This window comes from Serinus canaria, chromosome 15 (genome assembly GCF_022539315.1).
Source record: "Serinus canaria isolate serCan28SL12 chromosome 15, serCan2020, whole genome shotgun sequence".
NCBI lineage: Eukaryota > Metazoa > Chordata > Aves > Passeriformes > Fringillidae > Serinus > Serinus canaria.
The window spans coordinates 10,342,693-10,368,153 of NC_066329.1; the positions used below are offsets into that span (position 1 = coordinate 10,342,693).

The 25,461-nt window shown below is 44.9% G+C and overlaps 1 protein-coding gene across 5 annotated transcripts in view; it reads left to right on the top strand.

Moving 5' to 3' along the window:
* Positions 1-25,461, top strand: part of HECTD4 (HECT domain E3 ubiquitin protein ligase 4) — a 65,201-nt gene that overhangs the window by 26,036 nt on the left and 13,704 nt on the right. For 3 of the 5 annotated variants that reach the window (XM_018916677.3, XM_018916678.3, XM_050980741.1), the window contains 44 exons: positions 76-200; positions 1,217-1,370; positions 1,645-1,745; positions 2,503-2,701; positions 3,537-3,683; positions 4,798-4,902; positions 5,539-5,702; positions 5,816-6,049; positions 6,179-6,371; positions 6,515-6,619; positions 6,703-6,791; positions 7,104-7,279; positions 7,954-8,089; positions 8,236-8,377; positions 8,470-8,636; positions 9,179-9,325; positions 9,608-9,792; positions 10,175-10,328; positions 10,565-10,845; positions 11,266-11,455; positions 12,283-12,364; positions 12,927-13,129; positions 13,314-13,449; positions 14,062-14,244; positions 14,474-14,644; positions 15,067-15,236; positions 15,564-15,679; positions 16,493-16,596; positions 16,813-16,974; positions 17,110-17,258; positions 17,472-17,551; positions 17,669-17,832; positions 18,286-18,523; positions 18,951-19,087; positions 19,257-19,383; positions 19,996-20,133; positions 20,241-20,377; positions 20,529-20,689; positions 20,861-21,042; positions 21,431-21,636; positions 21,942-22,072; positions 22,237-22,442; positions 23,261-23,440; positions 23,720-25,026. In XM_018916677.3, the coding sequence (XP_018772222.1) occupies positions 76-200; positions 1,217-1,370; positions 1,645-1,745; positions 2,503-2,701; positions 3,537-3,683; positions 4,798-4,902; positions 5,539-5,702; positions 5,816-6,049; positions 6,179-6,371; positions 6,515-6,619; positions 6,703-6,791; positions 7,104-7,279; positions 7,954-8,089; positions 8,236-8,377; positions 8,470-8,636; positions 9,179-9,325; positions 9,608-9,792; positions 10,175-10,328; positions 10,565-10,845; positions 11,266-11,455; positions 12,283-12,364; positions 12,927-13,129; positions 13,314-13,449; positions 14,062-14,244; positions 14,474-14,644; positions 15,067-15,236; positions 15,564-15,679; positions 16,493-16,596; positions 16,813-16,974; positions 17,110-17,258; positions 17,472-17,551; positions 17,669-17,832; positions 18,286-18,523; positions 18,951-19,087; positions 19,257-19,383; positions 19,996-20,133; positions 20,241-20,377; positions 20,529-20,689; positions 20,861-21,042; positions 21,431-21,636; positions 21,942-22,072; positions 22,237-22,442; positions 23,261-23,440; positions 23,720-25,026 (8,064 nt within the window). The remainder of the gene's footprint in view (positions 1-75; positions 201-1,216; positions 1,371-1,644; positions 1,746-2,502; positions 2,702-3,536; positions 3,684-4,797; positions 4,903-5,538; positions 5,703-5,815; positions 6,050-6,178; positions 6,372-6,514; positions 6,620-6,702; positions 6,792-7,103; positions 7,280-7,953; positions 8,090-8,235; positions 8,378-8,469; positions 8,637-9,178; positions 9,326-9,607; positions 9,793-10,174; positions 10,329-10,564; positions 10,846-11,265; positions 11,456-12,282; positions 12,365-12,926; positions 13,130-13,313; positions 13,450-14,061; positions 14,245-14,473; positions 14,645-15,066; positions 15,237-15,563; positions 15,680-16,492; positions 16,597-16,812; positions 16,975-17,109; positions 17,259-17,471; positions 17,552-17,668; positions 17,833-18,285; positions 18,524-18,950; positions 19,088-19,256; positions 19,384-19,995; positions 20,134-20,240; positions 20,378-20,528; positions 20,690-20,860; positions 21,043-21,430; positions 21,637-21,941; positions 22,073-22,236; positions 22,443-23,260; positions 23,441-23,719; positions 25,027-25,461) is intronic. The other 2 variants (XM_018916679.3, XM_018916680.3) reach the window with 1 other exon arrangement.

Below are 25,461 nucleotides of genomic sequence, written 5' to 3' on the forward strand. Positions count from 1 at the left end.
TTTGTTCTGTTGTCCTATTTTGGGGGGATTCTCTAAGAATTTAAGTATCCTGTAACTCTTTTTTTTTTTACTTAGGAACTCAAGACCAGCATTTTGTCTCTTGCCACACAAATTCTGACAGGATGTGATGAAGTCTTAGAAATGCTGCAACAAGTCACTACAGCACTAATTAACAGTGACATTTCTGACAGGGAGCAAAGGTAAGACAAGTGGGAGGATCCTAATTTGGAATCAGGGAACTGCTGCTCTTTGTGGCTTATTGTACAAGCACAGTTAGCATTAATTATTCTTTATCACTTCATATTTGAGCTTTGAATGCACAGGAACTGTTTCTTCCTGCAGCAATTGTTTAGCACTCAGCTGGGGGAAAATTTAGAATCACTCTCTGTGTCAGTCCTGATCATCTGTAGGAACCTCAAATTGAGAAGGTTTTAGTCAGTTATAATGGTATTTATGAGTAGGATACCTGGAAATAAACTGTAATTAGCTGGGAACACTCCTGTAAGCTGGAGCAATCTGTTTATTTTTAAATTTCTGATTATTACATCCCTAGGAGCTGGATTAGATATTTCTGCATGACAATCCCTGGGTGTTGTTTTATATCCCACATATTCCATCACCTGCCCTTCCCTATCTCCCCTCCTCTTAAAAATACACCTTGGGAATGGGGTGGAGATAAAAGCTGTGAACTTTTCTCTCCTCAAACAAACAGCTCCCTGTCCCAGCTGTGTTCCAGGTTTCACTTTCTGCTTCTCTGTGCCTGCAAGATTAGTTGTGTTTATTGACAACACACAATTCCTGGGTGATATTTTCATATGAGTTCGTGTTCAAATATATTTTTGTAGCTGCAGATCCTTTTCAAGTCCTTTGAGCTCCATGTGCTGGGAGCTGATATCCACACTGGTGCATTTGTGTTTGATGGGGACTTTCATCCTGTGCCCAGGGGAGCTTATCTTTCTCTGAGTAATTATTAAACTGTTGATTTACTGTCTCTGCTCTCAGATTGTTCAGTAAAAATTGTCAGCAATTCAAGGTCACTGGCACTTGGGAGAAATTGTAGTGGTTTCGAGATTGTTTTGGGGATTTGGTTAATATAATACAAACATTCTCTGCTGAATTTTGAGTTGCTGTTACAAGATGAAACAGAAGTGACTAAAAGCAGAAGTGCTGCTCTATGAAAAGAGTTGTTCCTCTGTAACTTTGGTTCTCCTTCCAGGTTAAAAGGCCTGGAGCAGATCACAAAGGCCACCATGCTTGGCCACCTGCTGCCTGTGCTGCTGACATCCCTGATGCACCCAAACCTGCAGACCCTGACCATGGCTGATGCCCTGATGCCTCAGCTGGTGCAGCTGGTCCTTTACACCAGCCAGGTATGGGCTCTGTGCCACCCTGGGCCAAACCTGGGGCCTGCAGCCTCCCAAATGCTGCTCAGCTTCCTCCAGGCACTCATCCACACCCCAGAGTTCAGAGTTTCTCAACAGCTGCCAAAGCTGCTGATGCTGAATGTTAAATTTGACTGCTCCAGGAGCTACTCAGTCATGATTTATTGTCAATAACAGCAAGAATTGTTAATTATTTCAGTAATGAGCTCTTAAAATGCTTTACAGTTTGCATGTCCCTAACACTGTGTATTTTGGGCCACAGACTGCACTGCTGCTTAAAACCCAGTCTCCAGTTTTCTCAGAACTGAACAGTTCTCCCAGTTGTGCTCCAGAGCAGAAAGGGAAGCAGTTACCTGATGAGAGGTGATTTTCTTTATATTTGGGTCTTTTCATGGGATAAACTGAACTATAATGGCTATTTGACCATTGCTGTGGGATAAAGCAGCAGTTTTTAATTTGAATTAATGTTTAAAGGTGTGCTGGAATGATTTCTAAGGCTGTCTCAGTTTTATATAAGCTTTTGCAAAAGGCAGTTAGTTCCAAATTTTGTTCTGTATATAGAATTAAACTATTAATAACTTCGGGTTGTTTACACAGAGTATGGTTTGTTCTGGTTTTTTCCTCATCTCAAGCATTAGAAATTAAATCTAAATGTTTCTCTCTCAATAAATTAGGCTAGGGAGGACCATCAGGAGAAAATGTAAATTGCTCTGGCAGCATGAGATACAGAATTAAAACCATTGCAAAGCTATTAAATGGTTTAATTTACAGAGAAATAACATTTTTAACTCCTGCATTTAAATGCTGTGTCTCAGCTCAAAGTTTTCCAGCTCCTGCTTAGGAACAGAAACAAACAACTGAAATCAAATAAAAATGCTTATTTGCAGCATTGGAGAATTTGCAATACTAAAGAATTCATGATAATGGGATTTTTTTGTGAATAAGAGAATATGTAATGTATGAATAATGATGATAATATATGTAATACAGTCATGCCTAAAAACAGGAGTCACTTCCTTGTCTGTGTGTGTCAATACTAAAAGGTGATTTTTAAGTACTTTATTGAATGACAGAAATCTCTGTGCTGTATTTTAGGCCCAATTTCTCCCTCTAATTTCAGGATGCTGGAAGAGAAGGAAGAGCCAGGATTCCTGACTGGTTTGAAGATCCCTGCTCCCTGGGCTGCTGGCAAGACTGTGGAGACAGTGCATCCTGTCAGGGATAACTATAAATTTAAGGAGACTGTCCACATTCCAGGAGCCCGCTGTTTGTATCTTAGATTTGACAACAGATGCTCCTCCCAGTATGATTATGACAAGGTAAGCAAGGGCCAGCTCAGCACCTCTGCAGTGAGGGAATTCCCTCAAAAATGTGGGAGCTCTGCCATGGGACAAGTGTGGGAGGCTCCAGGGATTGGGGGATTGAGGGATGGTTTGGGTTGGTTTTTCCTCTCGGAAATTCTGTCAGTTCTGTTTTTTTTAAAAAAAATTATTTCAGGCTAGCTCAGACTGTCCAAGTTTGACTTCTCTCATTTTTACTCATGTTCAGTTTTCCTTATTTCCTAAATTTTAATCCAGCTGCCTCCTTTGATCAGCAGAGCTGGTTTAAACTGGGTGGAGCTGGAGAGGTTCCTTTTTCCCTGATAATAAAGAACTTGTTCACCTGGGTCAATAGGAACAAATATTTTAATTTTAAGAAAACAACCAATAGCACTTACCCACTTTGTAGTATCAGAGTATTATCAGCTTGTGCTGCTTGCTGAGTGCTGCTGTTTATTCTTTGGCATAGAGCAAGTCCTGATGCTCATAAATTACTAATGGGAGTATCTTTAATTAGTAATGGGTGACATTAATATTGAATTCCCCCAAAAAACCCTGATCCCACCAGAGTCACTGACAAAACTTTGGCTTTGCTGGGAGCAGGATCAGCCCCTCACTGCTAGGGAAGGAGTTTGTTCTCTGCCTCAGGGCCCTGCATTCCCTGTGTGCCTCAGTTTCCCCATCTGTAAAATGGGGATAATAATACTTAACCCTGCTGCCCTCACCGAGCCTGTGAGGATCGGTTCACGTGCATGGAGCGCTTCGAGAGTCGAAGGCGCGGTGGAAGTGCTAAGTATTATTATTATTATTAGGTTTTCTTGTTTTTCTCTTACAGTCTAACAGTGTATTTTATGTTTTGAAGTTGGTGATCTATGCTGGTCCTAGCACAAACAGTAGGAAGGTTGCTGAGTATGGAGGCAATACACTGGGATATGGCAGCCGTAGTGTCTTAGGAACGGGGTGGCCCAAGGACTTAGTGAAGGTACAGTATTCCCATGCACCTCTCTCTCCCATAGAAAATTCCCTTTGGAAACCATGCCCAGCCCATTTTACCCTCATAGCTATGCATTCCAAGCTTTTAAGTGTACAGTTATCCATGATGAGATCCCTGCTCAGTGAACTGTTGTGTCCTTGGGGGAGAACTTTAAACTCGGCTCTGTGTTCCGTGTGATGCTTCCCTTGGAGTTGTTTTGTGTCTTCCTGGAATTCCTGATGGAGATGTTTGAGTCCTGCAGTCTCTAATGGCATTGCTCTTCTCCTAAGTACACCCTCCTAGGAGAAGTTCTAGGCAAATTCTCTAAGAGTCAATTTTTTGGATAATAACCCCCAAATACATCAAGTGGCAAATGTAGCAAATAAAATCCAACCATTTCTGTTGGGTTTTAAAGTTTCATTGGTGCTTTTGGCAATAAAGCTAAGAAGAATCTCTCAAACTTCTTGGAACCTCAGCATTTCAGTGCTTTGGCAGTGTGTCCCCTCACACTCTCTGCAGTGAGAGAATTTTTATTTAATATATATTTGTGTTGCTGCATTGTCCCACTCTAAAACTGGGCTTATTTACATGACAAAAACACATTGTGGAAAGAAATCAAGAGGTAATAAACTGGAAAGCAATTTCAGACAAGAACTCCATTGTTCACAACTAAGGGAATTTGGTTTATTTTTCACACATAGGTTTTGATGCTGTTCTTTTAGCAAGCTCCTTGATTAATTTGTTGTCATTTTTCTAATTGAAGAGCTTGTCTGTCTTCCTTCAGGAAGAGAATTGTTAATTGAGAATTGTTTTTTTGCAGATAAACAGTGAAAATCAAGGCTAAATAACACACTGATAATTTCTGCTTTTGATTTTACAGCTATGGTGGGGTTTTTTTTGTTTTACTGTAGTCAGCCAGCAGCAAAATTAAGCTTTCTACTAAAAGACACCTTTACAAAAAGGAAAAAAAAAAATTAAATCAGAATATTTCATTTGAGATAAAAACAACCCCCAGATAACTGTCATTAAAAGTCATCACCACTTGTGTGAAAAGCCTGTTTGTCTGCCTCAATCATTAAATCTGTTTTCTTTTTTCCCCCCTTCCTGCCGTGGATGTGTGAAGGTGGAAGGAGACACAGTCACCTTCTCCTTCGAGATGCGGAGCGGGCGCGAGCACAACACCCCGGACAAAGCCATGTGGGGCTTTGCCTGCACTGTCCGAGCACAGGTATCCAGGGGGAGGATCCCAGGGGACAGCTTCAGCTTCCACTGCCTCCTGCCTGCCACAGCACATTCCAGATCCTGGGAAATGTGCTTCCAGCTTGGCAGGTGGAGATGGAAACCAGCAGTGACTGGTTTGGGCAGTGAGACAAATCGGGTGTTGGCAATGAAAGGAACCCGAGTTTGGGATGCAGAGATCCCTGCACTTAGGGGTTCATGGACATAGTTGTTATCAAATGTGTCTCATCTATCTCCTGAAGCTAATCCAGGATTTCTTTGTAACAACCTGAAAATCAAAGAAGTCCTGAGGAAATAATGATTCCAGCCCATGAGGAAGACAGGGGAGGGATTCTGGGATCAAACACAGGGAATCTGGAATCCCACTACAAGTTGGGGTGACTGAACCAAAAATAACTTTACCTGTTCCTTCTTGGTTCAGGAAAATAATGTTTAAATCCCTTACTTCTTGTCTTGGGTTGTTCTTATAAGTTGCTGTTAATTGTTAAGCATTTTTTGTTTTAGAGTTAGATTGATATCGAGCTGTATCTTACATTTAAAAGATTATATATAAAATCTCCTATCTTGAATCTATTGGAAAGGACTTCCTGGTGGATTGTTTAACTTCTCCCTGTTCCTGCTGCAGGAATCCTCAGAGGATGTGTCAGGAGGTTTGCCATTCCTGGTTGACCTGGCCCTGGGCCTCTCTGTGCTGGCCTGTTCCATGCTGAGGATTTTGTACAATGGGCCAGAAATTACCAAAGATGAAGAAACCTGTCAAGAGCTCTTAAGATCTAAACTTTTACAAAGGTAAAAAAAAAAAAAAAAAAAAAAAAATTAATCTGATTGTGTCTTTCTCAATAAGGGGGGAATTAGAGAGGGGGAAAAAAATCCTTTTCATTGGTTTTTACTCCTTTTTGCAGGTGCCAGTGGCAGGTGGAAGCCAACGGGGTGATATCTCCAGCCCTTACTCCAAGCCCTTCTCCATTGCCTCTCACCATAGAGGAGGACAGGGAGTTCACATATCCCTCTGATGTGCTCGTGCCTCCTGTTGGACACTACTTTGACCTGCCCAGGATTAGGCTGCCCCCAGGAATCATGATCAAGCTCAGGGAAATTTCTGGACGTGCTCGGCCTCAATTTAGACCCAGTATAAAGTAAGGAGTCCTTGTTTCCCTCTGTTTTTTTTTTTTTGTGAATGCAGCATCTGATGATTTATGAATATGAATTGTCCAAGTTGGTCTCTTACACCTGATTAATGAGTTTGGCTTTCCCTGGAACCCTAGGGAAGTGATCCAGCCAGAAGTCATGGAGGAGATGGTGGTTTCATGTGTGATTAAACATCTCAATTTGGTTGATGCTCTCCAGTCCCTGATAAATTTCCAATATCAGGAGGAACATGCTGAAGAATATGATTTACTTTGTAAAATTATGGGAGAAACCTTTAAGAAGCTGAATGCCATGGAGAGACAACTGCAGGTAAAAAGAAAATTACTTAAAACAACAGAAGGCTTGTTTTGAGAGTAAAGATGTATTTTAGCACCGCAGAAATACAAAATGTACTCAGATTTCTTCTTCTAAAATCCCTTCTACACCTTAAATGATTTTTGTCTCTTTGTCAGAGTGTGGCTGAGCTGGAGCAGAAGTGGCAGAATGAGGTGGATGATGCCATGCATGGGAAGCTGGAGAACAATGTCCCCTTTTTTTATGATTATCACTTCAATGAGGTGAGCTCTGGGGCTGCTCTGGGTGCTTGTGCCTCACTCTGCTTCCTCAAAACTTGCTCATCCTTCTCCTTCCCTTTGTTTAGAGCAAGATGAAGGAGCTGGAGCTTCTGTGCTCCATGAAGGAAGTTTGTTTTGATGGGAGTGATCTTGAGAACGTGGTCCTGGCATTAAGGTCAGTATTAGTGAAGATTTACACCTCAAAGGAGGGGCAGCTCCAGGGGAGTTCCAGGGAGTTCAAAAAGAATCTGATGGAATTATTAGAAACTTCTGTGCTAAATATATTAATATTAATACCTACAACTCATTGTGTTTGCTAAGGAGTCACTTGTTTGTTTCTTCCATTTTTTCTGCTTTCTCCTTTGCTGGCACAGAACAGGCTGATGCCATAAGTATTCTTTAGCTGACCTTTCCCTCAGCAACACTTCCTTTCTGAAAGCATTCAAACATTGACTTGGCTTCTTTTACTTCCCTTTCATAATCCTAGGGAGAAGTTTTTCCAAGAGGTGAATTCACTGATCCAGAAGACCTCTCATCCCTTAGCAAAGACAAAAACCTTGGTGAAGAGCTTGATGAACAGAGCAGAGCTGTTGTTGCATGTGACCATTGCAGCACAGTCTGGGATCACAAGGAGCATATCTGGGACCCCTGCAGAGACTCCCGGTATATCTCTCATTACCAGCATTTTCTACCTTTTATTTCTTATTTTTACCTCTTCTGCTTTAAATTAAACTATTTTTCCCTAAATTAAATGAATTTTGTTACAATAAATAAAACCAAGTCTTTGTTTCCTGATTGCCATGATGATGGTAAATAAAAAGCTGAGTAATAATAGGTGGAATTTAAACTCAAGTTTCCTGATTTATTGAGGAAAAATACTTAACCAAATCAAAAGAAATCTGATTTGAAACAATACCTGAAAACAGGAAAATCCTCTGAGCTGGATTTGTATTTTGTTTGTAGTGAGCTACAAATCATGTCTGAGCTTTAACTTCCATACTCTCTTGTTTACATATTTCATATAAAAACATGAGTGACTTGCAGTTGTCCTTCTAAATTTCCCTTGAGTAATTCTTAACATGTGCTGATTATTATTTTTTAAAGCTGCATTTGGAAGTTTGTGAATTGAAGCCTTCAGTTCCAAATCTTTAACTCTCAACAGGGTTGAAAGCAGGAAAATTCTCAGATCTAAGTTCCACATTCTTTCTTAGACTGGATTTTCCCCACCCTGTCTTTCAGCTTCCACTGGGATATCCACCAGTGATTTTAAAGCCAGTTTATAAATACTTTCCTGCACCAGGAATGACCTTTTTTATTACCATTTTATAACACTTCAGCCTGTAAATCAGCCTCTGAGGCCAAGGTGATCTCCCACGCCGTGCGCCAGCCCGTGTTCCTGCGCAGCATGTCCGCCCCGTCCGACCTGGAGATGATCGGCAACGAGGACATCGAGTTTGCCCGGGCCAGCCAGAGGTACAGCAGGGTTTATTCCTTCCCTTCACCCCTCTGTGCTGTCCTAGTGATCAGCTTGATCAAATTTATCACTGCCAGCACAGCAGCATTTGTGGTGCTTGGATCAGCTCCCTGCTGCCAGGTGTAAAATTGGGGTTCCCTCATAGGCGCCGGCACGTCACCAGCCACAGGAGCAGCTCCTTCACCCTGCTGCAGTCCCTGGCCATCGAGGACAGCAGGGACAAACCCACCTACAGTGTCCTGCTGGGACAGCTCTTTGCCTTCATCGGGACAAACCCCGACCAAGCTGTACGTTGTTACTTCATTTCAAATTCCAGCGTGCTCAAAACCAGGAGGTGCCTTGTTGGTGTCTAACAAAAATCCCCTCCCAAACCTCACAGGTGTCCAGCAGCAGCTTCCTGCTGGCTGCCCAGACCCGCTGGAGACGTGGCAACACCAGGAAACAGGCCCTGGTGCACATGAGGGAGCTGCTGACGGCCGCCGTGCGCGTCGGGGGTGTCACCCACCTGGTGGGCCCGGTGACAATGGTGCTCCAGGGAGGGCCAAGGTGGGTGCATTTCTCCAGAATTTTGTGGTGTGATCTCTGTGGTAGGGAATAAATTGCTTTGCACAAGGGAAAGCCAGAAGTTAGTAGCTGTGAGGGCACAAGTTGGCAGAGCTAAGGCTGCAACAAACACTTCGACTCTTGTGGGGTGAAAAGGCAGAAACTTCTAAGAGATGCTTTTATTTATCAGTAGATGAACTTTCCTTTCATACTGGGCTGACATGTACCCAGTCATGTATAGAGGGTGTCTTTCTCTCTTGATTTAATTCTAAGTTGATGTTAATTAGGTATTAGTGGTAGATTTAGCTGATACTTCATCTAAATGTAGTAAATGTTTTGTATTTTGTTTGTAGTGAGATTTAATCATGTCTGGGCTGTAAATACCACATTCTCTTTTTCACATGATTCATATGAAAAATGAGTGACTTGCAGTTTGCCTTCCAGGTCTCTCTTGAGTAATTCTGCACTGATTATTATTTTCTTAAAGCTACATTTGGAAGTCTGTGAATTGAAGCCTTCCATTCCCAATCTCTAACCCCCAACAGGATTGAGGAGCTGACGTGTGGTGGGATGGTGGAGCAGGTCCAGGAGGCTTTTGGAGAGACGATGACGTCGGTGGTGTCCCTGTGTGCCCGGTACCCCATTGCCTGTGCCAACAGCATTGGCCTCTTGTGCACCATTCCCTACACAAGGTGGGCAAGGGCTTGGGGAAGGGATGGGGGGACATCCACACCTGGCCTTAGTAGGCTCTGCCTTAAGGAGAAGTGTTTAGTAGTATAAATACATCCTCTTTACTCATCATGGGGAGCATCGAGAACATCTAGTGAAATTCCCTCACAATTCCATCTGGAGAGGACAAGGGAGAGGCAGAACCGTATTTCTGCCAAGTGAACTAATCAATTACTGAGCTGACAGCAAGTTCTGGATTGCCATTGTGATGGAGAAGTTAATTCCACCCTGAATTTCCCCTGCAGGAGTGAGGAGAAGTGTCTGGTCCGTAGTGGGCTGGTGCAGCTCATGGACCGGCTCTGCAGTCTGAGCAGCCAGACAGAGTCCAGCTCAAATGAAAAACAGACCAAGAAACAGAAGGTGGCCACCATGGCCTGGGCTGCCTTCCAGGTGCTGGCCAACCGCTGTGTGGAGTGGGAAAAGGAAGAAGGTAGGAGCACTGGAAATATCTTTTGCTGTGTCTGTTAGAACTGTCTGAGGGCAGTCATTCACCATGACTTGGGTGAATGGATTCTGTGGATTCTTAAGTGAATACAAAATTCAGTAGATTTTCTTCTTGTTGTTTTTTAATTCTGCCTTTTATCCTCCCCACGGAAATAATTTCAAGTTTTGCCACTTGTTTCTGTCTAAACCTAATCAGAGAACCTAGAGATTAAATGATCATTTGGCATTTTTCCTGTGGTAGAATTCACCCATGAAACACTTAAGCCTACACGTGGCTGTTGGCTAATGGTGGATGTATCGGGTTATTTTTGTGGTGTGTACATTGATTTTGTTGATTACAGCTGTGTATTCTTCCATCCCTTCCAAAGGGGGTTCCACAGATGCTGTGCACTCTGGGCTGGCCAGGCAGGTCTCCAGCCTCCTCACCAACCACCTGGCCAGAGCCACTGAGTGCTGTGGCAACCAGGCTGCAGGGAATGATGCACTGCAGGATGTCCTCAGCCTTCTGAATGACCTCTCAAGGTACCAGGCATTTCCTCTGGAGTATTTTCTTCTTGTGTATTGAAGCCCATGTGGGATCTTTTGTGGATTTTTTTAAACCATTCTAAAACTGACCCTTAATATTAGTGTTTAATCAGTACTGTCAAGTTATGGAAGAATTGCTAAAGATGTTTTGTCAGACACTGAAATTGCTTTTAATACATCTTGTAAATAATAAATGAATTTGGTTTTAATTTCAAGATTCTTTTCCCTTTCAGGAGTCACATAGGTAAAGCCATCCTGAGCCAGCCAGCCTGTGTGTCCAAGCTTCTGTCCCTTCTCTTGGATCAGCGTCCTTCTCCAAAGCTGGTGCTTATAATCCTGCAGCTGTGTCGTGCTGCTCTGCCTCTCATGAGTGTTGAGGACTGTGGAAATGTGGAGTTGCCTCCCTGGAGTTACTCAGTGCCCTCTCTGAACAGCGAGCAGGATGATCCCAGTGACCCAGCCTCCAAGATTGCCTCCCTGCTGCTGGCAAAGCTGGCAGATTACGTCGTGCCAGGTACCAGCAGCTATTGGGGGTTGTGCCCAAGGGACTCGTGTTCCATGGAATCTTGGAATGAAAGGGGCCTTAAACCCCATCCAGTCCCACTCCCTTCCACTCCTTCCACCATCCCAGGTTGCTCCAAACCCCATCCAGCCTGACCTTGGGCACTTCCAGGGATCCAGGGGCAGCCACAGCTTCTCTGGGCTCCCTGTGCCAGGAGCTTTTGTATTGACAGAGAGCTCAAGTAGTGGGAGGTATTTCTGAGAGCAGGATATTCCTGTGCCTTACCATCTGCCTCCTAATTTCCCTGGCCTCAGACCAAAGTGGGTGTCTCAGTGATATTTCAGACACATCCCAGATGTGTCAGCATTAGTTCCAAGGGTAAGAAAATTCATGGTTGTGTTTCTATGTTTTCTTTTTTCCTTTTGCTTCAAGGCTGCCAGACAGTCCTTTCTCCAACTGCCTCTGAGCCAGATACTACCTTGGCAAAAGCCAGCCCTAAAAATTCCATAAAAGGGGATAAAGATCCTGGAGAAGAAAGCGAGGCAGTGGATGGTAAACTCTCTATTTTTATCCATAAAAGAGAAGATCAGTCCTCCCATGAAGTCCTTCAGCCTTTGCTAAGGTAATCTCAGCTCACTGGATTAGAATTAGAAACAATTTTGCCAGTTCCCTGTATCTTCTCCTTTTTTCCAGTGCTGCAGAAAAATGCATCCTAGATATAAGAGTAAATGGGAAAGCAAAGTGTCTGCCCAATGTCTTGTGTTTACTGGCAAAACCATAAGATAATGCAAAGGAACAGGGGAACGTCTTCATCTGTCTGAAAACAATCTCATGAGGAATTAGCTACTTAGACTCAGTGTTTCTGATGGAATATCATTTATCTTGTTTATGGTGTGACAGGCTGGGTAGGACTAACAAATAGAACTGTCAAGGCAAAATGGCTTTAAAAGCACTGCTTTAATAATGCATAAGCTGGACAATAATTCGCTATTAAAGATTCTTTAGTATTCTCAGCACCCACCTGGATGTTGGGATCACTGAATGCCAATGCTGTCACCTCCTGCATTTTGTGCTATTTGTTCCATCTTCCCCCTCTCCCTGCGTTGGTTCTGAACCCATACTCTAAAAATTACCCTAAAAGGTACAAGTGAAAGGTGAACTCGGAGCCCTGGGCATTTGTGATCAATAAAAACCATTTCATGAGGCTTCTTCCTGTGGGGGGAAGGGTTAAATTGCTTTGAATAACTGCATTCAGTAGGATTAAATTCCCTCTGTAAATGGGGTATGTCCTTAACTGCCTCATATTTCTCTTGCTGTTGAGCATTCAGCTGCAAAGGTGGCTTCAAATCATTTCAAACCAGCCATAATATATGGAATTGGACTGTGTAGCTCAGCTGTGATTTCCAGCAGTCAGAACAAAGCTCCTTTGGTTTCTTTCCCCTCCAACAGTAGCTCAGAAGGTCGCCCATTCCGACTGGGAACTGGAGCCAACATGGAGAAGGTGGTGAAGATGGATCGGGACATGACAAAAGTAAGAGGAGAAATAACTAAAGAATTGCTCAACATCCTAAAAGCTGGTAGCCAGGCAGAATTCTTGGATTTTACTGATGTTAAGACCCTTTGTTAAATGTTGTTTTATTCATCATTTACCTCTGTAAGTACAGATTAAATACAGGGGTAAATGATGAAAAAGAATTTAAGCTGATGCATCCTCCAGCCTCTGTAGGTTAGGTTAAAGCCCCTTTGATATTCTCTTTCTTCAAGTGCTAAATGCACATTGATAATGCAAATTTTAAGCCACACGCTTGATCTAAAATTTCATGTCAATTTCCAGGGGTGTTCTCGAGTTTTTGCACCAGAAATACTCACGGTGGCTTTTTGATAAGAGAAATTGGACTGTTAATTTAAGAATGGAATGTTAAAGGCAATGAATTATCCCTGATCTCTCTGTAGATGATAAAAAGCAAGAGATAGTGCTTGTCTATGACTGACACACACCCAGGAGGGGATTTTGCTGTGTTCCCAGCACTGGTACATGAGCAGAGTGACCAAACAGATCTGACATTTGCTTTCCATGGCAATTTCCTTTGCAGAGTGGCTGCTGTGAAGTCATTACAGAAGAAGCTGCTGCAGCTCTTAGAAAGGCAACCAAGTGGGCACAGTCTGGGCTGATAGTGAGTGTGGGGCCACCCATAGAGACTGTCAATCCAGAGAGCACCAGTGGCTTGTCCACTGGGGACAAAAAGAAGACAGCACAAACTTCCATTTGCAGGGAGAGGAATTCAGAGCTCGCCAGGTAAATCCCTTAGCCTGCACTCTGCTTTTCTCTCTACCAATATTTGTAGTGCTCTCAAAGATAATCTGGCAGTTCATAAACTTCTTATTTCTTTTTTTTGTGTGTATATTTTGTTGACACCTGAAGCTTTTTTCATTCTGTGGTTTTGAACTGAATGGTCAAATTGCCTTTGTCTCCTGGCCAGGACGGATCCGGTGAGGCCGTTCATCAGCGGGCACGTTGCAAACAGCATGGCAGCAGAGGTGATTGCCCTGCTGCACAGCCTGCTCATGGCCCCAGAGTCCAATGCAGCCCAGATCTGGACAACAACTGCTGAAAAAGTGAGCAAACACAGCCACGAGTGGCCCACTCCTCACTGGGGGTTGAGTAGTTAGAGAATCTGTTGATTAGCAAGGCCTGAGCTGCTCCTGTCTGATTTAAACACAGGGTGTGGAGCTGGACAGACCCAGCCCTTTCTCAGCTGTCTCAGGGTGGGACAAACACTTAAAATTTACCCATCATTAGATAATGTGCTGTCATTCTTTTCAGGGATTAACAGTGCTGTTTGTTGGGGAGTTCCCTTGCCTGTGGCAGGTTATTTTGCCTTGGCTGTTCTCTTGGCTGTGGCCTCTGAGGGTACAAAGTGTTGGCTGGAACAAAACACGTTGATTTTATGTTCCTCTGAATCCTGCTGCACCTAATCTATTCCCAAGGTGAAATCCTCAGCAAAAACTTTTGTCAAGATTGTATTTTATTCTGAAAGTTACCAGGGAATGGTCATGGCTTTGATGGTGCTCACACTTCAGAGAACTTGGAATATTCTGGGTTACATAATTCTCTTCAAGAACAAAAATAATTCTTCTGAGACTGTGTGGGCTGGAGGCTTGGGGCATTGGTTTTTGTTGGAATTGTGCTTTGAAGTTGTTCCCTGGTATTTTTGCTTCTGTCTTCAGGTTCTGTCTCGGGCTCTGATGTACATTCCACAGCTTGGGAAATATGCAGAGAGCATTTTGGAGAATGGGAGTAGCAGTGGAAGGAAACTGGCTAAACTTCAAAGGATTGCTCGGCAGGCAGTGGCTGCCCTGTGTGCTCTGGGTGGCTTTAAGGAGACAATTAAAATAGGTTCTGAAGTTCAGGTAATTCAGCACTGTTCATATTTGATATCTCAGATGAGAATTGCTGCTCTCCTGAGGTTCTCCCTGCACTGGGATCCTCGGCAGCAGGATGTGCTTGTGGAACAGCAGCTTGTGGAGCTTGTTTCCTAAAACACCCCCCTGTGCTTGTGTGTGCAGTTGGTGTGTGATGTCAGACACTGATTCCTTGTTGTAACACCTTCAATCTCATGCAGCTCTTCTTTGGTTGTAGGTTTTAGGCAAAGGAATAGCAGGAAGCATTGGAGTTGTGGCATCTATTAATGAGCAAGAAGGTATAGCCACGGTCAAATTCCCACCCACCACTATAGACACTAGAAAGACCTCCCAGGCATCAGACACTTTAACTATTCCATTATCTAGGCTCTGTGTTCCAAGATCTGAGGTATGGGAGTTTTAAACATCCAATATTCAGTATAATCTTGATTCTTGCTTTATTTCTGTCACAGCATACTGACTATTAATCTACGGCACATTAAAAAAAGTGTTTCATCTTTGCTTATCAATGATTTGTAATGTTTGCCTTATTTTTTTAAGCATATATTAACAATATGTTTGAGTTCTCATTCAAGTAACATAAATATTCATCTTTTGTGCTTAAGGATATTCTGTTGCATACTGGGTGGGAGTTTTTTTTTTGGTTAATTTCTGGCTTGGTTTGGGGTTGGTTTATTTTTCTTTTATTGGTGTTTCATGCTGATTTTGTGATAGTAAAATATAAGAATTAACTCCAGGTAATAAAACACCCTCATTTCTTAGAAACTAACTACTTGAATTTAACTTTTTACCGTGCCCCCCCACCATCAGGCATTGCCTCTTCATAAACTGTCCATTACTGAGAAGGTAGTACAGGCAGTCCAGTCCATGTTGCTCCCTCAGGAGGGAAGTCTCTCTATTCACACCTCACTTCCTGCAACAGGAGATGGCTCAACCCCAGTAATGGCAGTGGTCCGGCTTCTTGCTGAAATAAGAACCAGGTGAGTCCTGCCTTTGTGCACAACCATCCCAGGGAATTGCATGAGTTCTTGTGCCCTTCCTCTGGGGCTGTGCAGCAAGGGGCTGCACTAATTCCTCTTTGCTCCTGTTAAGTGTCTGGGTGTTGTTCATGAGCGTCCCTGCAACACACTGAGCAAATGCTTCAATAAATCCATTTATGAATCAGGGAAGAGCTGCCTTTGGGGAGGGTCCAGCTAAAACCAGGGTTAAGACCACCTTTAAACTACCCTTGAATTCACTACTGTAAAGCCAGCTTTGAATTCAGCACACACTTTGTAACACTTTAAATGTATTGTTTTTCTGTTCAGAGCATGCCTGGTGATGGCTCAGCTGTTGGAAGACAGCTCATTCTGTGAAGAATTCATTCAACAGTGCCCAGCTGCTGTAGAAGTTCTGAATTTGGTGGCCCAGGAGTGCAGCCCTGGTATGTAGCCAACACCTTCTTGGCATATTCAGGACAGAACCAGAGCAGCTTTTAAATCATTTCAGTGTTTTCTCCTCCAGCTACCCAGAGTTTAGGAACTGGCACAGGACAGTGTCTTGTCACAGCTGCAGAGCTGCTGATGGAAGAGCAGCTAATAATCAGCCTAAATCACTAAACATTAGGCATTAATTTAGGCCAGAACAGGATTATTCTGTGTATCAAAGAAGCAAGTCCTGATTTTCTTCTGCACTGCCCACTTTCCTTGCTTCCAGCATATCCTATTCTGCATTCCTTGGCATTATCATCTGTGTGTTTTCTTTTCATGACCTTTTTGCTGGTTTTTGTGATGCTTTGTTTTTTTCCTGATCCTTGAGCTCTCCTTGTTTAGGGATAAGCACTAGGCCCAGCAGAAATCTTAGTTTAGGGGAAAGTTTTTAGGAGCATGCCAGAGAAAACGTGGCTGAAGTGAAGGGTGGGAGCCAAGGGATTTAGGTGTCAAAGGGCAAGGACTGATTTTTGTGATAGTAGACATAATTTTTTTTGCTTTCCTGCCTTTGCTGGGCCATAAATTTACTCACTAAAATGAACTTTATATCTTAGTCAACATAAGAGTGTCTTTGCAAACCAAATGTAAATCAAACATGAGAAAATACTTGCACGTTACATTTTACCCTTAATTCCGTTGTTTAGGTAAGTGAGGCTGATCAAACCTCCTCAAAGTGCAAACACCATATTTATTTCTGAATTAAGATTGCACTGTTGGACTGGAGGAAGCAGCTGGAGGCTGATGCCTGGTGTGGGTTGTTGTTGCAGGGGAGAGGCTGGTGGTTGTGGAGATGCAGTGTGAGAGGTTACGGATGTTGTACCGCGACTGTGCTCGGCCCCCTCCTCCTCCCCTGCAAGCAGACAGGAGACAGGTGAGCACAGGCACAGTGCTGAGCCCTCTGCCCTGGGAGAACCCCCTGCTGCTGCCCAAACTGGGGCCATTCTTGAAATATTTCATGGGAATTTCTCTATTGGGATGTGATTTGTTGGAGTTGTATTAAACATGCCCCTCGTACACTGTGTCGTTGTATTGGAGTGGGTGACTTGAATTGTGATTGGTAGAATAAATTCCTCTGTTGTGTCTGCAGCCCAAAGAAATCACGTGGAGCCCATCCAGGGTGTTCCCCCCAGTGAGAGCCTGCATGTTCTCCTCACACCTCACTGCTGTGACCTTCCTGGCTGATCCCAGTGCAGGTGGGGGCCTTCCTCGGGGCACCTTTATCTATGCCACCTCCCCAGTGCCAGTACAGGTGAGACCTCACAGCTCTCCAGCACTTTGTCATTGAATATCCAACAGGGCATGAAAAGGATAAGAAGGAAAATTGCTCCTTTAAGCTCTGTTTTGTAAATAACTTTTTGAAATGGTCTATTATTCTTATTTCTAGGCACCATCATTCTACTGGGAAATTGAAGTGGTTTCCTATGGAGACACAGATGATGACACTGGGCCAATAGTTTCCTTTGGATTTGCCACAGAGGCAGAAAAACGGGATGGGGCTTGGACAAACCCAGTGGGCACCTGCCTCTTTCACAAGTAGGTTGGAGATGCACATGAAAAACCACGTTCAGTACATTTGTCAGCAGGCTGGGGAGGAGGCTGTAGTGGGCAATACACACTTATAAATTGAATGCTGAAATAGACTGGAATATCTTTGCAAAATCAGGAGGGTTGAGTTGCCTTTTGAGTGTCACAGCTTTGGTGGGTGGTGATCCTGCTCTGGCTCACTGTGTCCTTGTTGCCCCTCAGCAATGGGAGAGCAGTGCATTACAATGGCTCCAGCCTGCTGCAGTGGAAGAGTGTCAGACTGGATGTGACTCTTTCCCCTGGTATGTGAAGGCATGGCTAAAATCCTTATCTGCTCCATCAGAAAATCCTCTAAATGTCTGGGAAATGCTGGATGAGAAAATTGATTAAATCCTTTTTATGATTGTGTTTTTCTCCAGGTGATGTAGCAGGAATTGGATGGGAAAGAACAGAAGGAACTCCCCCTCCTCCAGGGCAGCCAGCAAAGGGCAGAGTTTATTTTACATATTGTGGGCAGAGACTTGTGCCCTACCTAGAGGATGTGTCTGGTGGAATGTGGCCAGTTGTGCACATTCAGAAAAAGGCAAGTGTGTAACAGAAATGTCACTTAAATGTACTTTCAGAAATACTAATACCATGATAGAAAATATTGAACCTGCTCTGTAGAAAAGCAAATTGATAGTTTTTCCCTTTCTTGGGTAGGCTGAGGTATTCATTAGGCCTCCCAGGTGCATGTGTTGTGTCATTATTTTGGTTTTCCCTGCCCATTAGCACAGCAGTGTGCAGCTGGCCTGGCAGGATGCCTTGTGCCATGCCAGGAGCTCCTCTCTCAGCATTCCTGGCCAGCAGTGGCCTTGATTCAAAGCACCCAGCTTGAAGCTGGAAAGCAGGCGAGTTCTAAGTGTCTTTAGCAGCTTGAAGCTTTCCCAGAGAGCCAGCTGGGGATCCTGGTGGCAGGGGGGTGTGATCAGCTCCTGCCTGGGGCAGAGTGATGGCTCAGAGCAGGATCTGAGAGCTTCCCTTCATCCTTTTGCAGAACACCAAGGTGCGGGCCAACTTCGGCTCGCGGCCGTTCGCCTACGCCGAGGGCCAGGCTCACCGCAACGCCGCCGACCTGTGCCTGGACCTGGCCGAGGAGATCAGTGCCAACTTCGAGGCCTTGCCCTTTGCCATGGCCTCTGACAGTGACAATGACGCTGGCACCAGCATCGCCTCCGACCCTGGCACCCACGGGCCCCCCTGCAGGATCGCCGCCGTCGCCACCGCTCAGCAACGTAAAGTGACGCTCGCTCCTTTAAAGCCCTCCCAGCAGAAAGGCCAAGCAAGGAAATAGGATTTAAGCCCAGCCTGGCTGCAGTCTTTAGGCCTTAGGTAGTGCTGGTTTAGGTAGGGTGGTGCCACAAGTCAAAGCTGTGTTTATCTGATTTCAGACAAGGCAATTAAAGCATCTTCTTTGGTCTTCCTCTATGTGAATACACAAATTATTCATAATTAACACAGCTTCAGTGAGAAATGATCTCATTAGGGCTTGGGATACAATAGGATGTCATGGTGGATTGGATCAGCCAATTGGTTATGCTGTGTCAAAAGGAATTGCATTCCCACCCCCTGATTGGAGAGCATGGAATGCTGTATATCTCCAATTTCATGGGATGTCTTTGCATGCATTATCATCTCATTATTTCTGTCTGTGTCTTGCAGAGTATGACAGTGACACATCCTGCCACTATAAAATGGAGCTGAGCTATGAGAACTTCATCACCTCAGGCCCTGATCCTCATCCCCCTCCTATTGCAGATGATGAAAGTGATGATGATGATGACGATGATATTCCCAGGGTGAGGAATGTGGCAAACTCTGCCTCCTCTAACTTATAGCCTAAAATCAGATCTTGTCATTTAGATTTTGATTTTAGCCATGCAAGAGTTCTTCCTGGTTCCCTAACAAAAATATAACTGCTGATAATTTATCACTTCCTGGTGTTCTAAAACACTTTTGTCTTTGTAGGAGGATCACTATGCCCTCTTGGTCAAAGCCTGGGAAACCAAAGTTTTCCCTACAATTAGAAGAAGATTCCGTAATGAGGCTGAGAGGAAGTCTGGGCTGGATCAGATTAAAGGAGCTTTACAGTTAGGTATGTATCTATTTCCATGCACGTTGTTTTCTGTGATCTGCAGGAAGTCTGAGAGAGCAGCTGTGTTCCTTTCATATTTTACTGTATTCAGGGCTGGAAAACTTAAAAAATTCACTTGCTGTTTCCCTCCAGTGTTTAGAATCTGGTTTGTGCTCTTGCTTTTTCTTTAACACTTTTACTGTGTTTGACTATTTAAATAGAGAAAATGTTTTCAGAAATAGTGACAGAATTTGTTGTGATGTGGATACAGAAACATTCTGGAATAATAGCTTGGGAAGAAACTATATCTGTGCATTTTCTGTCTCTGACTATCAAGGCAAAACTTTTTAGGTTTAAGTAATAATAAGGGGATATGAGGGAGTTTTGTAGAATTCAGCTCTGGCAGGACAATGTGTTTGTGGGAAAATCACATGAAGAACAAGGTAGGAATTCTGAGTCCCCATGAGAAGCTCAGAAAAAGCTTCCTCAGGAAAACTCCCAATTTCCATCCTTCAGCCTGACTGAGAGAGTATTGAAGTACTTGGAAAACTCACCTGCTTGGGAGATTAATGAGAATAAGAACTTATTTCAAGTGGCTGAGGGAAATAGCTTGTATTCCCTCCTGTCTTTCAGGAATGGTTGATATAGCAAGGCAAACTGTGGAATTCCTGTATGAGGAAAATGGAGGCATCCCAAGGGATCTCTACCTTCCCACCATTGAGGATATCAAAGATGAAGCAAACAAATTCACAATTGATAAAGTACGGAAAGGTAAGGGCAGCACAGCAGTCCTGAGGGGTAAAGAAAAGCTCAGGGGTTTTTGGGATCTAATTGTCACCTGAGGAAAACACCTTCAAAGTGGTGTCCATTTCTGCCAGGTCTCACCGTGGTGACTCGCTCTCCTGACAGCAACAACGTCACCAGCAGTGCTGTAGGAACAGCTCTGCCCAAATTTGCCATCCGGGGCATGCTGAAGACATTTGGTCTTCATGGGGTTGTCCTGGATGTGGACTCGGTGAGTAAAGACACTCTGGGAGGACTTTTAATGATCAGCATCACACAGCTGGGAGCAAAAACTGCTCAGGATGCTGGATTGGGGCTCTCCTGGAAGGAAAAATGTGGTTATAATTATTGTGTTACTTACAGTGCTGGGTTTGGTGTTGCAGGTGAATGAACTGGTCCAAGTGGAGACCTACCTGCGGAGTGAGGGGGTCCTGGTGAGGTACTGGTACCCCATTGACATGTTGGAAAGGCCACCTGCAGGGTACAGGAGGACTGCAACCAATGGATTGGTCACCCTGGATAACACCAACATCCAAATTCACAGGTGAAAAAAGAGATGCAGTTACAATTATTACCTGAATTTGAATTAGCTGAATTTCCTGTAGTGCAGTTACCTGCTACAGCTTTGTTCTAAGCAGTACAAACTTCTGAATCTTATTGTCATGGTTGGATTTAATGTTAAGGAATTAATAGAATTAATGTTTGTGTTCTCTAGGGAGCTGTTGAGGAGTGAAGCTGCCCTGGCCAAGCTCTACTGTCGCATGGCTCTGCTCAATATTTTTGCTCCCAAATCTCCCCACATGTTCACCCGGCTGTTCCACATTCCTGCCATCCGGGACATCACCCTGGAGCACCTGCAGCTGCTCTCCAACCAGCTTCTTGCACCACCTCTTCCTGGTAAACACTTGGTTTTGTCACAGCTCTTCTTTGGTACAGTATTTTTTTGGTGACAAAAAAAAAATAATGGATTTGGTGTTTCTTTATTAGCTGGTTAATAGTGGTGGTATTAAGAATGAAGAATGAGCCAGGTTATCCCACAGCTCTGTGTTTGTCCTCACCAGAGGCTGGGCTGAGGCTGGTGAGGAGCACAGCTGGCATGGAGAGGCCACCCCAGCCACAGGGCTGGGCTTGGGTGGGTCCTTTCTCCTGCTGACTTTAGGCAAGGAGTTTTCCACTTGAAAACAGAGGTTGGGAATCTTCCAGGTGTTTTATGGCTTTTGTTTCCCAGGCTACATAAACATGTGGAGTGATCTTCAAATTTGTGCTGTTTTCCATGTTATTCCAGATGGAACCATCAGCTCAAGCTCCATTCTCCTGGCCCAGTCCCTGCAGCACTGCATCCATTCCCAGACCTGTGCTGCCACAGACCTCTTCTACCAGGGCAATTCCCAGGCCATCAGGGAGTGGCTCACTGTGGCCATCACTCGGACACTGCATCAGGGAGAGGAGAGTCTGTTGGACCTCACCAAACAGATCTGCTCCTTTCTGCAGGTAAAATGCTCACTCTTGGGTTCCCTTCTCAGGAGCCCTTGTTCTCTGTGTGGTTTTAATTTCCATGATGATGTCCCTCACAGGGAATTGTTTCTCTGGATGGGTTCTGTTATCCTGCTTCTAGTGGGCACACTGAAAACAGAAGCAGTAGCAATGCTCTGGATTGAATTAAAATGAAGTGGCCTCCCACTGTGTCATAATTTGTAGTTAATTAAATGCACTGGGTATAGAGCACTCTATAAATAAAGAAAAGGGAGGAGGTTTGCTGCTGTTTTGGATCTCTCATGATGAATGTCCTGTTACAGGCAGCACCAGAACAATTTCCTGCTGAAGAATTCCCAATTTCTGAATCCAAGGTCAACATGGATGTGAATTTTCCTGGGGCTGCCTTTGTGATTGTGTCCTGCAAGGAAAGTCAGTCTGGGTTCCGAAAAGAGTGAGTCCTGGAGAGGGGCAAGGCTGGGTCTGAGCCTGGCAACCCTGGGGACGCAGTTATTTATTTTGTTTCAGTTTTCTCTTCTCCGAGACTTACTCTGAGTGGTGGCTGGGATATTTTCCAGCTGCTTTGAGCCTAACCAAGCTGTGCTGCTGTTTCCCCAGCTCGTCCCTGTACAAGGCCCCCTGGGCTCGGGTGCTGGTCTACGGGCTGGGGCACAAGGTGAAGAGGAACGGGCAGCTGAACCTGATCGAGGCCGTGTGCTACCCCCGCGACGCCTCCCCCACCAACACCGGCCTCACACCACCCCCCACCACCAACCAGTACCCAGCTGTCATCACCCCCACGGACAGGGTGCACATCAAACTGGGTGAGCACAGAGGGAAAAGCCTGCCCTGTGCTTTCAGGGCTGAGAGCAGATTCATTATGGCTTCTGCAGCACCTTCCTGTGTGGTCTCCAGTCCTAGCAGCAGATAGGACGTGATTTTTGTACAAGGAATTCATGTTTAACCAAAAAAAAACTGGTTTTATATCCATTGGCAACCATGTGATTCTGATTTTTATATTCCAGGAGTTCACCCAGCAGTGTTTGTATTTGAAATATTTTATTCAAAATATGAATTTCTGCAGTGTTGGTGCTGTTGGTGTTTGAGGAGCTGTTTCAGATGGAGAATAATTTTTTTAGCTGTTTGTAGGACCCTCTTATCCACAGAGTAATACAGTGTAGCAAAACTTAAATCTCTCCAGCAAGAAGAATCATTTATATTCTTTTTACTCTTGCCCAGAGGGAGAGACAGTGGGATTTAGAGCAGGGAAGGTGACTGGGTGCAGTGAGTTCTTAAAATTTCCCCTTGGAGATCCTAAAGTTTTTCTGCTGATGTTGTTTTTAGTACCCATCTGACAGAAATAAAGGATTTTGGGGGAAATTCTTTTTGTATATTTAGATATGTTCAAGCTCAAAATTATTCTGTTTCTTTATGTGAATAAAATGTTCTCTGTACATTTATAATTATAGATTATATTAACTTAGCAATATAGAGAAACATTCCTATTTGTGTATTACAAGGTGCTACAGAGAAAATTATCAGTTAACAGAAGTTTAGCCTTGAAAAAATCCTAAATGTTACTACTTTTACTTTATCAATGCTCAGAATCATGATAAGAGTTTTCTTGGACCTTTCTGCTTAGGAGTGTCTCCTCCTCCTGGAGCTGTACTGGTCTTGCATTCCCTCCCCCTGGAATTCCCCTTGGCAATGGCATTCACAGAACAGCTCTTAACCTGGAAATTGGAAGATGGGGATGGAAAATCTGAAGATGAACTGGATACTATTCCTGCCTCAGTTCTCTTGCAAGTAGTGGAATTTTTAGGTGAGAATGGAATATTTCCTTAGTATGAGCACTGATAATGTGCTGGCTCAGGTGAAGAGTTCAGGAAACAAGAACTACAGTTGAAATTTTCTGAGCTCTTCCACCATAATTAAATTTTTTTCAACCCCCAGAACTTTTCTGTTGATTTGCAGTTCTTGGAATAACCTTCCTGTCTTTCTTATTGCTGCCATGATATTGAAATTCACTTTTTTGGTGCTTTTTCAAATGTTACTTTCTGCTAAGAGTGAAACACTGCCATGCCTTGCCTTCTTCCCTCAGGAAACTTCCTCTGGACAACTGACATGGCAGCGTGTGTGAAGGAATTGATCTTTCACCTCCTGGCCGAGCTGCTTCGCAAAATCCACAACCTGGAGCAGAAGAAGAATCCAGCAGGATTGTCCTCATCCATCGCCCTGCAGCTCAACCCCTGCCTGGCCATGCTCATGGCCTTGCAGTCAGAGCTGCACAAGCTCTACGATGAGGAAACCCAGAACTGGGTGTCTGGGAATGCCTGTGGTGGCTCTGGGGTTGGAGTGGCCGACCAGGGAAGATTCTCCACGTACTTCCACGCCCTGATGGAAGTGTGCCTGGCTGTGGCAGAAGTCACCTTGCCCATCAACATGAGCGTGACAGCCAATGTGATCTCATCCACCAGTGCCCCAAATCTTAGTGACTCCTCCTCCTCGTCCTCATCTTCACCAGGACAGACTCCACAGAGCCCGAGCTTGCTGTCCAAGAGGAAAAAAGTCAAAATGAAGCGGGAAAAAACCTCATCTTCAGGGAAAAGAGCTTCATCCAGGGCAGCTGAGACGGACGCGGCGCTCCTCAGCATTGGGGGCAGCAAGCCTGAGGACATGCTGTGGTTCCACAGAGCTCTGACCCTGCTGATAATCCTCAGGCACCTGACAAAGAAGGACCCCCAGGGGCTGGGTGTGACCAACGATGCCGTGGCAGACGCCTGCCAGGCCCTGGTGGGACCCACGGCCCACAGCCGCCTGCTCGTCATCTCCGGCATCCCCACGCACCTGGAGGAGGGCACCGTCAGGAACGCCATCAGGAAAGCCTGCAACGCCCACGGCGGGGTCTTCAAGGATGAGATCTACATCCCTTTGCAGGAAGAGGATCCCAAAAAAACCAAGGACAAAGCAGAAGGAGGAGAGTGCAGGACGGAGCTGGAAAAGCCGACGGTTTCCAGCAGCGCCGACAGTTTGGACATCAGCAGCTCCAGCAGCGTCACCCCCGCCATGAGCGTCAGCGCCTCGGCCTCCACCAGCCAGGCCTCCCTGTGCAGCTCCCAGGGCATTTCCCGCACCGTCAGCGACATCTCCGTGGACCAGTTCCAGGCAGGGCTGGAGCTGCCCATCCCGCCCGGCTTGCTGGAGCAGCCGCACGTGGTGTCCAGCCAGGAGAGTTTGGATCTTTCCCACTGCAGCACCGGGAGCCTGGGCAGCCTGGGCAGCCTCGGGGAGCCCCTGGACAACGTGGAGACGGCGTCGGTGTCGGACGTGGGCTCCATGTACACGGTGACATCTCTGGACAATCAGCCGCTGCTGGCACGGCCCATCAAGGGCTTCGCTGTGGTGGAGGTAACAGGGAGGGGCCTCTGGGGCCAGGGGTTTTGGGAGAATGGGATCTCTCTCGAGGAGCTGGCCTTTTCTCTGCTAAATGTTTAAGAGCTTGGGAGACTGGGAGATCTCAGTTTGGACAGAATGGCTGAGGAGCACAGAATTCCCTTCCCCACATTCACATCTCGGGAACAATCCCGTCTCAAAGGACAGAGGAGACCCAGTATTGGAGTGATCCAGCAGCAAGTGGAGAACAGGTAGAAGTAAGGAAGAATTCCTGTGTGTTCCAGCTTGTAGAGCTCATTTTTACAGAGTGCAGCTGAAGCCAAGGCCATAAATGAATTCTTAAGGGATTAAATTCCTGGAGGATTGGTAGCTGTGGAGCACAGCAGCCAGTGCAGCTTCCAACTGAGGAAATATTTAAACTGCTTTGCAGAGGTTGGGAGAATATGTCAG